The sequence below is a fragment of the Ursus americanus genome, chromosome 30, assembly GCF_024610735.1.
Source record: "Ursus americanus isolate L20-20 chromosome 30, mUrsAme1.1.p, whole genome shotgun sequence".
Lineage (NCBI taxonomy): Eukaryota > Metazoa > Chordata > Mammalia > Carnivora > Ursidae > Ursus > Ursus americanus.
Genome location: NC_142156.1, coordinates 15,144,174 through 15,159,030, shown reverse-complemented (window position 1 = coordinate 15,159,030; position 14,857 = coordinate 15,144,174). Strand labels below are relative to the sequence as shown.

The 14,857-nt window shown below is 59.4% G+C and overlaps 1 protein-coding gene across 1 annotated transcript; it reads right to left on the bottom strand.

Moving 5' to 3' along the window:
• Positions 1–4,235: 4,235 nt before the first annotated feature.
• Positions 4,236–12,588, bottom strand: LHX5 (LIM homeobox 5). Its single transcript, XM_045779415.2, has 5 exons — positions 12,416–12,588; positions 10,117–10,340; positions 9,093–9,370; positions 8,215–8,380; positions 4,236–4,603 (listed from the first exon to the last, which is right to left on the bottom strand). The coding sequence occupies exons 1-5, from the start codon at positions 12,586–12,588 to the stop codon at positions 4,236–4,238; spliced, it is 1,209 nt and encodes a 402-aa protein (XP_045635371.2).
• Between the last annotated feature and the right edge of the window lie 2,269 nt (positions 12,589–14,857).

Here is a 14,857-nt window from a genome sequence, read left to right as displayed (position 1 = left end):
CTTTCCCCCTTCCCTGTCCCGCTGTCCTAGGGAACTACCTCCCTACCTTAGTGGGCCCAATACCATGACCGTGGGCCCCGCAGGGCACTGCGACGGGGTGGCTGGGGCTGCAATTTCTACTCTTACAGTCCCTGGGTCCAGTAGGCTCTTGGGGAGTTGAGAGAAGCTCACAGGAGTGGGGGTTGGTTTGAGCTGATGTTGACCAGCACCTCCCTTGCCCCCCCACCCCGGCCACCAGTTGTCCTTCTCCAAGGAAGCTGGTGGGGGCAGGGAGATGGGGGTGGGGATTGAACCTGGGATCTAGATTTCCAGAACCTTGACCACAGGTTGAACGACATCCCTCCAACGTGAATGAAATGCCCTTGTGAGTCCATTTTGCAATGGGGCAAACCAAGGCTCGGAAAGGTGACACAGGGACCAGATAGTCTCCAAGACCCCAGGGCCCTTGCTCTGTTCTGCCCCCATCCTCCTCCCAGGGGACCGCTGCTCCCATCCCGACTCACTCAAAAACACTCAGAGGAAGGGCCCTGGGAGTTAGCCTCAAGTACTGACCTGGACCCCACAGATGCCTCTCCCTCCTGGAGTCTGGTGTCTGGAACTAGCATCCGAGATCTCGACGGGACCACCCCAGGGTTATTCAAGTACCCCCTGATGCACGGGGTGGCTCCTTCCACACCCGATTCTCCCAGCTGGAAACCGTGGGCGTGTGAAGGGCAGGTATACACTCCGTGCATACGTGTGTATACCTGGGTCTGTGTGTGTCCACAGGGGCTGGGCATGTGGGTTCAAAGCAAGTATCTGGGGGCGCCTGGGGGGCTTTGTCAGTCAAGCGTCTGCCTTTGGCTCAGGTCATGATCTCAGGGTCCTGGGATCGAGCCCCACATCAGGCTCCCTGCTCAGCAGAGAGCCTGCTTCTCCCTGTCCCTCTGCCCCTGCTCGTGCTCTCTCTTGCTCATTCTCTCTCTCTCAAATAAATAAATAAAATCTTTTAAAAAACAACAGAGCAGGAATGTGTAGACATGCACGTGTGTGCTTGTATGCACTTGCATATCTGCACTCACGCGGGGGGGTTTGCACATTAACGTGCGTGTGTTTGCACGTACCTACGTGTGTGGAGTGTGTGCCTGTCATCAAGAGTGTGCCTGTGTGTGCGACTGCAGGAGTGTGTCCGTGTGGCTGGTGCGTGTGTCTACGTGCCTGGGCCCGTGTCTGTATGTGTGGGTGTTTCTGTTTGTGCACATTTTGTGTGTGTGAATGTGTAATTGTGTGAGCATATACACGTTTGGGGTGTGTGTGTGTGTGTGTGTGTGTGTGTGTAGCGGGATGGCGGGGGGGAGGGGTGGTGCTACAGTGAATTCCCAGCCTGTGTGTCCACTCGGCTGCCCCGTGACGGAGTTCTTTGGCAGCTCTGGCTCAAGCTTTCCACCAGGGTAGGCAGCTGGGGGTCTGAGTGCACCCACAGGAGGGAGTGCTCCCACCTCTTGCAAATCCCCTTCTCCTTCCTCCTCCCTGCCTCCGCCACCCAGTCACAGGCCTGTCTGTGGGGAGCGGAAGTAGGTCCACTCCCCTGAACTTCACTTCCCCGGGTCTTTCTCTGGTGAAAGTTCTAAGGGAGCCCTCCTCAAAAAATTCACATGTGCCCAGCAAACATTTGGGGGCCTGGCAGAGATGGGGCCCAGAATCTTGCAAATTCTCTCTTGGGTTCTATGATTCATTACCATCAGGGCACCGTTGTGGGGCAGAAGCACAACCCAATGCCTATGTGGGCTTGAATCCCTGCTCTGCCACTCCCCGGCTATGTGACCTTGGGCAAGTCCCTTGACCTCTGTGAGCATCCTAATGGGGCAAATAACACCTACGCTGATACAAGTCCAAAGATTTAGCTAGGAGGACATTTATTCCAGCATGGTTTTAAGTGGTAAAAAAAAAAAAAAAAAAGGAACAGACCCAAATGTCCAACAATAGCACTGGTTAAAAAGAAAACAAAAACCCAGCAAGGGTGGGTCAGCCATCACCAGCAGGTTTCAGCCAGTCAATCCCAGGATGACATAACTTTGACTACGATCAGGTCATTAATCTGGGAGATACTGTTGAGTGAACCGGAGCCGGTAACCACATGGCAATGTTGAGAATGATCGCTAGTATCAAAATGAAGAAAAAAAGAAAAGTCTGGAAGGAAAGGCATCAGATACATTACCAAGGTGCTTGAGATTCTGGGTGATTACATTTTCTTCCCTTCGTTTATCTGAAATTTCTAAATTTTCCTCAATGAGCAAGGAGCATTCCTCTGAGAAAGATAAACGCATGTAAGGGCAAGAAAAGAAAAAGCCAAGCCACCTTGTGTGATTCTCACGAGGTCCGTATACAAGAGGGAGAGATTAGCAGGACTCTTAGCCCACTCCTTGGTGGTCCACGTCTCCTCCTCTCCTTCGCCCCCTCCCCTGTGTCCGGCTGCCACTAAAGGGGGCAAGCCCCTGCCCCCAGTTTGGCTGAAAACCAAGGCAGGACACGTTCATATTTATTTTTATCTCCCTCATCTGCTTTCCTAGCCCTACAGTGTCTGAGTTGGAAGGGAGGGTAGGAAGCCCATCTCCCATCCCCACTTTTGCAAGTAAGGAAACAGGCCTTGTCTTCAGGCAGTGGCCCAGGCCTCCCAAATCTCACCTAGCACTCTTCCCATCACACTGATTTACCTAACGGGGCCAGATAGGAGGTGGAGAACACATCCGCTTTGCTCTCCCTGGGGTCCTTCCGCCCTAATACAGCCTTGCAGATAACTAGCAACAGCTTACCAGCCGGATTTACAGGAGGCCTCATCGGGAGGGAAGCTAGAGTTCTTCTGACACCCCGGGGACAAATCATACAACCACTCATCCGTCAAATATCTTGAAGGCCTACTATGCGAGGGGCAGGCTCGTGTTAGATGGTGGTCTTTATATAAAGCATGGGGCCATACTGTGCCGGATACATAGTGACTGTCAAAAAAATTGGCAGCTACTTTGATTACCAAAAGCACCCCCTTCCAGATGGCTTTATACCCATCAAGTCTGTTTTATGTGGGACACATGAACTAGAGAGAAGGACTCTGTTCACTTGGAGGGACTCTGGGGACAGGCACACACACGAAAGAAAACTACACAGCACTGAGGGAAAAAAGAATTTTTTTATTAATCTTTCTTTTAAAAAAAGTTGATTTTTTGTTTTTTGTGGGTTTTTTTTAGGTAAACCTCTTTCTGTCTCCCCTCCCTCACTCTGCCCACCCTCCTCTTAAAAATATAAAAATGTCCAACCCCGGATAACTAGAGTACAATAAATAAACAGTAAACACAAAAACATACTTTATTTGTTTCTTCTTTATACAAAATAAGGAAACTAGAAGCGTTCGACTTCCAAAAAAGTATAATACTGTACATCCTGACGACCCAGCCTCCAGGCCCCGGGCAGGGAGGGTGGTCTGTGGGCCGGAGCCCAGAAATCTTGGCGCCTTGCCCAAGGGGAGAGCAGGGTGGGCGAGTGTTCCAGTCTGGTCTGGACCCCCGGGCTCACAATAAATGTCAAAGGAAGGAAGGGTTGGGGGGTGCCTGGCCCGGGGCCGCGAGGTCCGGACCGCCCCCTTCCTAGAAAGCTGACCTTGATCCTCAAGTGTGGCCACCTGGGGGCGCCCGCGCGCAGGCGGCTCTGTCCTCCTCCCGGTGACACCCCCACTCGAGCGCGCTCCTCTCTCGCTCTCTCTCCATCTTCTCGCGCTCTCTCCGGCTGGCGCTCTCTCCATCTTCTCTCTTCCTCATTTTGCTCCCTTCCCTCGCTCTCCCTTCACTCTCTCTCTTTTTCTTATCTCGTTTTAAAGACGGGGAAAGCAGAGTGAGAAATAAGGTTACCAAAATGCCACTCGGATTGCAGAGATGGGGAAAAATCGGCTCCGCCCCTTGGTCTCAACCCTCTGTTGGTCCAAAGAGGTGGTGGCAGCGGTCGGGGGAAGTCTAGAGCGTGCTTGACAAATCTCTCGACCCTCCGCAGTATCGACTTTGGTCCCAGGCACCGCTCGCACCGCCGGGAAGAGCGCTGGCAGCCGGCCGCGGGGGGGGGCCCGCGGCGCCCGCGGGGTGGACTCGGGGGCGCCCCCCGTGCGCCCTGCCGAGGAGCAGCGGCCGCTGCGTGCTGACCCGGGAGGGAACCCCTGAGGGCGGCGTGTCGGTTCGGGCGGCTGCGTCCGGGGGCGGCCCGGCCCGGCTGCCTTACCACACGGCAGCCTCGTTGAGCTCAGGGTTGGGGTGCGACAGGGGTCCGCTGTAGCCGCTGGCGCCGCTCATGGGGAAGGGCGGGCTGGGCCCGCCGCTGAACACCTCGCCGGGCAGGGGGTGCAGCGCGCCCGGCAGGCCCGGCTCGGGGCTCGGCGTGTCCGGGTGCGAGATCATGTCGGTGAACCTGGGGTTGTCGGCGGCGTGCGGGCCGGCCAGCGGCGGCTCCAGCGCGCCCAGCGGCGTCGAGCCGGGCCCCGACGCGGCAAGGAAGCTCGAGTCGGCCGGCGACTGCGCCTGCGACGGCGGGCCGTGCGCGAAGAAGTCATAGTTGCCTCCGGGAGCGTAGTAGTCGCCTTGGTAGTCTGCGGGAGGGGACCAGGAGGAGACAGGGAGAGGTCAGAGGCGACCAGGCCAGGAGGGACTCGGGAACGCGGGAGGGGCCCCGGGCGGATGGAGGCCCAGACCCAGAGGGAACCGCGGGACACTAACTCAGGTTGGCAAGCTCCGGCAGAGCAAGGGAGGGGGCGGCTGGCTGAGGTGTCAGAGGATGCAGACTCAGAGAGAGACCATGAGAGGTGCCCAGGCACCTATGCTGAGAGACCCACGGACCAGAGGGATGGACTCAGAGACAGAAACACAGAAAGATGTTGTGACTTCAAAGTCAGAGGTTTCCGGACAGACAGAGATGGAGAGAGACACTGGCAGTGGAGACGCATACAGTGACCCCTAGACTGTGTCTTAGAATTGGGAGGAGATCCACAGAGAATCTGAGACATGGAAACAGCCAACAGTCAGTGAGAGATCGGCAGAGAACAGAGTGACAGGGGAGCTAAGGCGGGCGCCCCCAGACTCAGGTCAGAAAAAAGACCCAGAGGCACCAAGCTCAAGGCAAAGACAGAGACCAGGGCGATTGTCTAGGACAAGCACAGAGAAAGAGAGGAGACCAGCTGCGTGGTTAGACCACACTGGTAATAACCGGTGAGAGACCAGGGGCGAGATGAAAGGTCAGGAAAGACAGAGGAGCCCACAAAACCGCCAGATGGGTCAGAGACGCCAGAGATGCCTGGAGTAGAGCTGGGTGGCGATGCTGGGGTGGACAGAGACCAGAGCACCAAACGGTTGAGAGGGAGCGGCCACCTGGCAGGGGAGAAGCCACACCTGGACCCCACACCCAAGCAGCGGAAAGGGGCTGTCGAGTTGGGCCGAGGACCTGGCAACAGCACTCGGAGCTCGTAAGGCGGCTGAGTGCCCTCTTCGTCACCACAGGCACCCCGCGGACCTGGCCAGCCCTTCACCCCCTCAAGTACAGCCCTGCGACCCTCTGGGTGAATGTGTCCCTAGGGTCCGCTCTCTCCTCCCTAGGCCTGACTTGAGGGAGGGCGTTTGCCTGATCATGGGCACTTAAGCGTGCATTTGCCAGGACACCCAGGTTCTGAAACATTTGGTGACACTGAGTCCTTTTGAGAATCTGGTGATAGCTATGGGCTCTCTCCAGAAAAATGCACAAATTGCATTTTTGCCCGCAAAATCGGGGCTCAGGGACTCCAGGTTACAAGCCCACCCATTCTCAATAAAGTGTTTCTGCATCAACTCTCTGACCTCCTCCCAGAGCTCCCACCCTGGGGACTTCCTCCAGGTCGGCCTCGGGAAGGTTTGGGGTATGGGACCCCAGGAAAGGAGCACTTGTCGCCGGCACTGGTGACAATTACCCGCTTTGTGCGGTGGGAAAACCAGCGCACCCCCAAGCCGGGTTTCCTCTGCAACACCCCCACCCCGCGCTGGGTCTTGGGGTCTCAGTCACCTGGGCGAATTCTGGAGGTCCCCTGCCGCCCGCCGCCCTTCTTTCTCCAAACCCTGAAATCAGTCCCAATGGGGGTGCCCGGAGGCGCGCCTTGTAGACGGTTTAAGCAACAGCTAAAACGGTCGCCAATTACTTTTTAAAAACCACTCATTCCATTCTCCCCGAAAGTGAAGGGAAAGGTTGGACGCAGCGAATTTGGGGCCCCTAAGGGACGGGGATGGGGGACGGCCGCGGTCCGCAGCGAGCCGGCAAGCCAGCAAGGGCCGCGGCCCCCGCGCGGAGCGCGCCGCCTCCGCCCATATGGCGGCCGGGCCGGAGGTAATTGGAACAAACGCCGTCTGAAAAGGGCACAAAAGCCGCAGCTGGGGCTTTGTCCGCGCTCCCACGGGGAGCCGCCGGCTCCGCCGCCCAGCTCCTTTCTCGCCCGCTGCCGGCCGCCGCCGCCCGGATCTCCCAGCGCGGACTAGGCGGGGCTGCCTCCCTGGGGCTGGGGGGTCCTGGCCCCCATTCCGGAGAAAGAGGGGCCCGCGTGTCCAGGCTCCCACCCCATCCAGCAGACGCGCGGGCAGAAGAGGCAGCGGCATCGGTGGGGGCACACCAGTCCTCGGGGAAACCTTGCTTAATTACCCAGGCGGGGAGAAATTCCGGACTGCACCGCCCCACCACCTCCCCGAGCCCGGGCGGAGATGGTATGCGGAACGAGGCAAAGATAGGTAGGGAGAGTTCGTGGCTGAAGACGGCCCCACACGTCCAGCCTCTGAGCTGCCTTCCGTGTCTGTAGTCCCCAATCCAGGCCATGCCAGCGCAGAGTCTCTCCCCCAGAAGATCAGCCGCGCAATTTCCCCACAATTTCAGGGGACCCTGGCCGGACCTGAAGACCTAACCCCCTAGGTGGACCGTGCACTGAAGCCTGCCTTCCTGGGTCGGCCTGGGTGTACCGCGCTGCCTACGCTACCAGGGGCCTCGGCATTGCCTTCAATGTTTGTAAGAAAAGTCACCTCTCCCCAAACTGGGCCGCTAGCCTCCCCACCACAGAACTCAGCAGAGATCAGTCTCAGGCACAGGCATTCCGCGGGCTCTCCAAATTCAGAGGCTCAGAAACACAAGCGGGAGGTGTTTTCCTCCGGCCCAAAGGTTGAGGAAGTGCAAGACAGTGAGTGGATTCCCTAGAGCACCTGGGGTCTCAAAATACCAGCACGAGGGAGCTGGGATGGTCGTGGGGGGTTGGGATGGGTCGCCAAGCAAGTACGAAGGAAATGCAGGGGTGAGGGGACAAGGGAGGAGGAAAAAAGGAGAGAAGGAAGAAAAGGAGTGCCGGTGAGGAGAGTTCACTCAGGCCAGAGCCCCGGAACGCCAGCCGCAGAATGCAAACTCTGCCAACTCCAGCTCCTTGCCCCTGCAGCCTAAAGACAGAGAGTGGGGAACTGGGTGGGCCCAACTCTTTCACTTCCAACCCCAATGAACCCTGGTGGGCTTGGGGCTGGAGAATGGGCGAAAGTCCTGCCCAGAGCAACCGCCCGCAATCCTGGCTAACAGTGCCAGTCGCTGAGCGCGTGGTCCCCGAGGCGGAACAAGAGGTGCGACTTGGAAGCTCGCTAGCAGGTGACCCGGGATGGATTCTGACCCCTCCATCCCTACTGCCCGCGCTGCCCTCCAGTGCCTGTGTTCCTGCTGGTTCCAAGTGCAGGGGCAGCAGGAAGGCTGGGTGTCCGGTTGGGGCAGGTGCATGTGGATTTGTGGCGCTCGCCTTGGTATGATGCTTGCGAGTGTGTGAGCCTGTGAATCTCTTTGGGTATGTTTGTCAGCGAGTGAATCTGGGGAGTGGCGCACACCTGTGTGTGTTGTTGTGTGTGATCACGTGCCTAGATTTGTATCCCTGAGGTCTCTGAACTGTGGGTGCGTGTGTTTATCTGCGTGTATCACTGTATGGGTGAGTGAACCCCTGTGTCTGATTGTGTCCAGGAGGTGTCTATGGGTGAGCGTGCGTCCGTCTGTGGCTGTGTGTCTGTTAAGGTGTGTTCATGATTGTGTCTGTTCCGCGTGCGTAGAAGGGAGGGAGGGATCTCTGGCGGCCACCAGTGCCAGCATCCGGCCCTGCGTCCTCCGACCCCAGAACCGCACGGGCCTGGGTGTAGGGCAGCGCGCTCCGGGGTGGGGGTGGGGGGTCCTTACCTCCGTAGTAGGTGTACGGAGCGGACCCCAACATCTCAGACTCGTCCAAGCGGCCGCCCAGCGGACGCATGCGCCGCGGACTCCGGAAGAAGGCGTGTCTCCGGGCGCCGAGTGCGCTCAGCTGTTTCATCCTGCGTTCTTTGGACCTTCGGTTCTGGAACCACACCTGGGACAGGGCGGGAATTGTGAGCTTCGGTCCAGGGCGCCCTCCCCTCCCTGCCCAGGCCGCCCCTTCTGGGTCCTATAGCCTTCTCCGCACCAAGACTGCCCAGAGGCGGGGGCCGGGCGGATTAGGCCGGGAGAGGTGGAGAGGGGCTTCGGGGAACCAGCCAAGGGTGAAGGATTTTGCGGACCCGTGGGGCGACTCATAAAGACTTGGGCTTCCTGGTCCTCGGCCCGCCCTCGGCCTGACGGCTTTATAAAGGCCTCCCGCCCGGCAGGGCTCTAGTCCCGGCCCCTCGGCTCCCCAGCCTCCCCAACCTCCCCAGCCGGGTTCTCGCGGTTTGTCTGTCTGCCCATGCACCCGCGCGGGGAGGGGGGCACGTGAAGAGCCTTGCTTCTTTCTCTGCTCCGAAAGATGGGAGGAAAAGAGGGGTACCCCAGCGAGGCTTTAAACTCTCCTCGAACGCGGAGGGGGCGGGATTCCGAGGGGTGAGTGACCCGCCCAAGATCGCACCCTCAGGGGGACAGCAGGACTAAGCGGAATCTTTTGGTTAGAAGTTGGACCAGCGGGCCCTGATGTCGGGCACACAGTCTGCCCTCCAGCAGCCCCGCACTCGGCGCACTCTTCGCCAAGGAGGCTGCGTGGAAGGCTCTTCTGAGCTTCCCGGCTCCCGGGCTCAGGAGGCTGGGGAAGGGTGACCCGGGCCCGGCCGCACCTGGATGACGCGCATGTTGAGGCCGGTCTCCTGCGCCAGCTGTTCGCGGATGTGGCGCGTGGGCTTGGGTGTGGCGGCAAAGGCGGCCTTGAGCGTCTCCAGCTGCTTGGCTTTGATGGTGGTGCGCGGGCCGCGCCGCTTCGTGCCGGAGTTCTGCTCCTCGTTCTCGTTGTTGGCTGTCTCCTTGTCCGACGACGTCGAGTTGTCCGTCTCCTTGGGGTCGTCCTGGAGCGGGTCCTGGAGGTCCGGGGACAAACTGCGGTCCGTACAGGACGACACTGCGGGCGGACGGAACGGAAAGAGGACAGCGGCGTCAGCGGCGGCCCAAGGTCTCTCCAATCGGGTAGCCTTCCCGCCGACCCAGGCCCCCGCCGACCCAGGCCCCCGCCATCCGCGCCGGGCTCCCTTCCGAGCCTAGCGACAGCCCCTCCCCCAGCGGCCCGGCGCCCGCCCACTCCCTCCAGGCGGGGCCGGGCCTTCGGAGGGACCCTTCCCTAGCCCTCGCGTCACTTTTCGCCTACCGCTTGGGAAAGGGGGAGGCACGCCCTCTGGGGGAGCCCGGCTCCTTGGAGAGGGGACCGGAGGAGGCCACAGATGCCCTCTGGGCCTCGGATCTTCCTCCCCCATCTCTCCTTCCTCCAGACCCCAATTACCGTCCTCCCAGCGCAGCCTGAAATTACCAGGAGCTGAAAAGACTCGGAAGGGGGGGAGGATTGTGTGGCTCCAAATTGGGGGAGGAGAAAAAGGCCCCCAGCAACTTGGAAAAGGCCCCTCAATGGAAGGAGGAGGGGGGAGAACCGCTAGTAGTTGTATCCTGTAGGACAGACTCCAAATGCTATTCCCTTCCCCAGCCGCCCAAGCCCCTCGCTCCCCGCCCTTCCATTTGCCCTAGAAATGCCCGATGGGAGTGGAGAGCCCTGAGCCAGGTGCAGAAAGTGCCCAAGGGTCCGAGTGGAGAGTGCCAGGCGGGCTGCGGCTGCATGGTCTTAGGGCCTGAGGCCGGGGAGGGGAGGCGGCCGCCTACCTGAGTTGAGGCTGCCCTCCTTGAGGCTGGAGGAGCTCAGGTAGTCGTCCTTGCACACGAACTTATTCTCGTCGATGACGTAGAGCTCCTCACCTGTGGACAGCTGCTTGTTGCACACCATGCAGGTGAAACAGTTGAGGTGGAAGACTTTACTGCGGGCCTTGCGCACCAGGTCGCTGGGCGAGATGCCTTGCGCGCAGCCCGCACACTTCGTGCCGAAGCGCCTGCACACACACAACATGGCCTGTCACCTTGCAGCAGCCCAGGTCCCGTCCTCTTGAGCCCCTGACCCTTCCCACCCAGCCTAGCCTCTGGGAGGCCCCCGTCTCCACATCTGTCCAATGAGACCCCAATCCTGTTCTCCCTGGCTAGTGAAAGAGAGGTGAGACGAATGTCCTGGGCTGTTCGTGGGGTTGGGACTGTCACGCCCTGTTCAGGTTTATTTGTCCTCCACAAGGTTTAGAGCAATGGGTGCAGCCTTCAGCCAAGCAGACTCCCCAAGCACAGAGCACCCCAAGATGCTCCCTGCATCCCTACCAGATCTGCCTAGGCTGCCTGGGGCAAACTTGGCCGGCCAAGTTATTTAGCATTTTAAGCCAGGGCAGCCAGGTTCAGGCCACTCCTTGGCGTTGCCTCCTGGATCCTGTCCAATCTGCTGGGGCCCAGGTAAGGCCAGTTGGCCTGGCTGGCAGGTCCTAACAATGGGGTTAGGAGCTCCGCTCCTGAGCTGGACCTGAGCAGGCAGGAAGGAACCTTTGGCTGATTCCCAGGGCCACCAACACCGGAGGCCTTCCAGTCTCGACTCTGGGATCCACAGGAGCTAGTTGGCCCTGTAGACAGCAGGGCCTCAGAACGGTAGACTCTGGAAAGCAGGGATTGAGTCTCCAACCCCCCAAAATCTTTGGCCCTGGCAGACACGGGGAGAATGTGACCAGAAGGCAATCCTAAACCTGCAGGGCCGGTATACAGGATCTCTCAAATTCCCCGGTATACAGGATCTCTTAAATTCCCCCCTTGCCCACGTTCCTGATCTAAATCCTTTCTTTCTTCCTTGAGCACTTGGAGAAGGCCAGCCTCCCCCAAAATGGGTGGTGCAGGCCAGCACTGGGAGGGGTGAGGTGCAGGTTGAGGGGGAGAGCGAGGGCCCAGGACATTGGGGCCCCACATCTACTCATACCCATGTCTCTAAACAGGGCGAATTTGGGTGACGTTGATGTAGTGAGGGCATTAGAAGCCATAAGTCACTTTTGGCCTTATCCGGCAGTGTAATTGGCCATATGCACCTTATCAAAAATCATTAGGCACTTTGCAAGCACAGTCACATTAGGGGCCTCAGGCCTCCGGAGCCAGGGAGTTTACACGTGTAAAGCCGTGGCTGACATTTTCTCCTATTCAAATTCCCTAGTGCCGAGCCGCTGGGGCCCGTGAGCAGCCTTTCTCCACGGTGTTAATCACGCCCCCCCTTCCCTCGGTGCCCGGAATTCACAGGCACAAAGCCGGTTCCCGGCGCCTGGCGGAAGCAGGCAGTGCTGAGCTGCCGGAAAACCCACAGACTTCCAGGCTATCCCTTGGCGTTTCCCAGGTGGGGAAACTGAGGCCCAGAAAAGTGCTCTGCCCTGGCTCACCTGAGGGCCCCTATGGGCAGCAAGGGGAGGTGACACATCGCAGACTGGACCCTGGAGGTCCTGGTTCTCAGCTTCGATTTCGTTTGTACATTTCAAGACGGGAGAAAATGTGTAAGGAGTTGGTGGGGTGGGGGGCGAGGAGGAGAAGGTTCCCTCCCCCCATCATCAGAAGAGATCTTCCCGGCTGAGCCCCCTTGGAGTTGGGGAAGTTTCTGTTTGTCCAGGAGGGCTCTGGGGCCCTGGCCTGCCAGGAGGTCAGCCCCTGGGCTCCCGCACTCTGTCTGGTGGGAGAAGCCTCCAGCAGCCCCTAACTTGGGCATAAATTCTTCCTTTCTCAGAACCGGGCTTGAACTTCCGCCCTGGGGTCGCAGCTGCGGGGAAGGGCGCAGACACAGAGCGGGGAGCAAGTTTGTCAGGGCTTCTTCGCCCTGCCCCACCGCGGCTCCAAGCCGGCCTGGAAGAGCGAACTAAAGCCAGCGAAGCAGCGTTCTTCTTACCCCGCCCGATTCGGGCGCTTTCCCGGACCAAGGACAGGACGAGAGCAGCGGGCCGCCCCGCTTCCCATTTAAGCTTGTGAGCCCAGGAGGCTGGTTTCGCGGTCTCCCCTTCCCGGGCGCCCCAACGGAGCGCGCGCAGGGCGGGCGCGCGGGCGGCAGGGCTGCGCGGCCTCTTACCTGAAGAAGTCATTTTTGCAGTAGAGCTTGCCCTCGCGCGAGAAGCACTTCTCCGAGAGGTTGGTCTTACACTCGCAGCACTGAACGCATTTGATGTGCCACGCGCGGTCCAGCACGTTCAGCAGAAAGCGGTCGAGGATGGGCCGCTCGCAGCCGGCACAGTGCACCATCATAGCGCCCCGGCGGCTCGGGCCGCTCTGCCCTCCCTTTGGGCCCCCGGCCCTCGGGCCCCCGGGCCCCGCCGCTGCGCTCCGCCTCTTATCTCGGCCGCCGCCGGACGAGTCCGGTCCGGACCAAGACTCAGCCGGTCAAGTCCTTGGGTGATCGCTGGCCTGGCGCTGGGCTGCCCGGGGTAGGGTGGGGAGGGGTGGTTTTCACAGCCTCATGCCCCGGGCCGCGCGCCCCAGTGCTTGTTCCGGGCTCCCCCAGGTGTCTTGGGTGGCCAATGGCCTCGGCGCTGCGGAGCGGCTTTCCCCGGTGGCGGAGGCGCCGGCACTTTCCCCCACTTTCAAGCGGTCCCGATCCTCATCTTTGTCTGGCCGCCGCCTAATTCGCGCATCCTTATTCAGATTTGGTGACGTGGCGCGGCACGTAGGGGGCCCAGCGGCCAATGGGCGCGCGGTGGCCATGGCAACCTCTTAAATTTATAGCATATCTAAATTGGCTACAGCGTTGCGGTCCGGACAGAGCAAAAAAAACAGGGCATCAGTATTGTTGAGTATTAGCTTGTACCTGGTTCGGAGGCTAAGTAAGTATTCACCTTCCAGTTTGGGGCTGGGGGCGGGGGGCCGCGCGATCTGAAAACTGCATCTCCCTTCCTCTCTCTTCTCACCAATATCTGGGGGCCAGAATTCCAGGGCCTAGTGGGAGAGGACCCCTGCCCCGTTCGCCATCCCCGGAACTTGCAGAAGTTGCCCGAGGCCGGGAGCGCGCTCTACATCCGCCTCCTCTTCCCTAGTCCAGCCCGCCCAGATTAGACTCCCTCATCCCCGCGTCCCTGGGGTCTGCGTACTGGAGCTCCGACAGCGCGGTTCACGCGGCTCCCAGAGCCCGGCCCGGGTTCTTTTGTCATACACCGAGCTGGGGCCCAGCCCGGCCTTTCTCATGGACACACAGAGAGAGCGAGAAGCGAGGGCGAGAGAGGGCAAGTGGGCTTGCGTGTGAGCGCGAGCCGCGCCCTTTGGGTGTTTTCCCCGCGCAGGCCTAGGCCCAAGTTGGGGGAGGGTATCATCTGGCCTAGCCCGGGACCCCGGAGTTTCAGGCCTGAACGCGCAGCCCACGGGGCTCAGGAGGAGACGTGGGGAGGAGGCGGTCAGGGCAGGCGGGTCTTTCTGAAGCCGTATCAGAGGTGGTGTTCACCACGTCTCTCCTTTCCTCGACGCACCTTCCAGATCCCAGGTCAGCCAGTCAGGGCGCGGTGGTGAGTGGGTCGCACTGCCGAGGCGGGGGACGCTAGAGATTGCGTGGGCGCTGCTCGCACACGCGGTGCGCTCGGGCTATGTGTGCGGGTTCCAATCTCCGTGGGACGCAGAAGAGCGGCTCGACGTTGGGGAGCTGAGGGTCTGGGGAGCGTGTGTGCGCGGGAGTGCTTGCAGGTGTGTGTGAAGGGGGAGACGGGGGTCCGGGGAACGCCGGGAGAGGCCAGGCCTCCTTTCCCAAGGGGCCAATCTGGCGATGGGGCTCTCCAAGTTTGGGAGGCTGGGAAGGCTCCGCAGGATTTTTCCATCCTGCTCACGGAAAGTCTCAGCTGCCCGCTGACCCGGTAGGTAGGCCCTGGGAGGCAGCCAGAAAAGTGTGTTTGTGCCAAGCTTTGGCTGTGAATGCGTGTTTGGGTGCATGTACTGAATTTGTTAGTGCATATTTGCTGTTGGAGAATTGCATTTTTTGCCTCTGTTTATAGATAGTAATCCATCATGCGAGTACATTTCGATATGTGTCTTTTTTGTGCAAATTTGTGTGTTTGTAGTTGTGTATAGTTCTGCTGTGTATTCGTCTGTGTACTCTTATTTTCGTTGGTCTCTGTATAGGCGTGTATGCTTACTTTTGGACACTCGAATGTGAGGGTGTTTGCGTGCATGAGTGTGCATCTGTGTACAGTTATTGCGTGTGTGTGTACTAGCATTGATGTGTAAGTGGACTTTAAGAAAAATCTCCATGTGTGTGTTTTTGTGCGGGTGACCGTGTGCATGCTTGAGACCCCATGTGGATGTGACTGAGCAGGGTTGAGTGTGTTTGTGAGTGCAGAATTTTGTGGGTCTGTGTTTGTGTGCCAGTCACGATGTGTGTGTCTGCATGGGATAGCAGTGTTTTTGTTTCTGTGACTCCTGGAGGTTTTGGGGGTACGGTGTGTGTACTCCTAGCATTACCTTTGTGGGTGTGACAGGGGCAGGGTTTCTGGATGCCTGTGTTGGGGCATTTGGTGGAAGCACAGAGATGCTCACT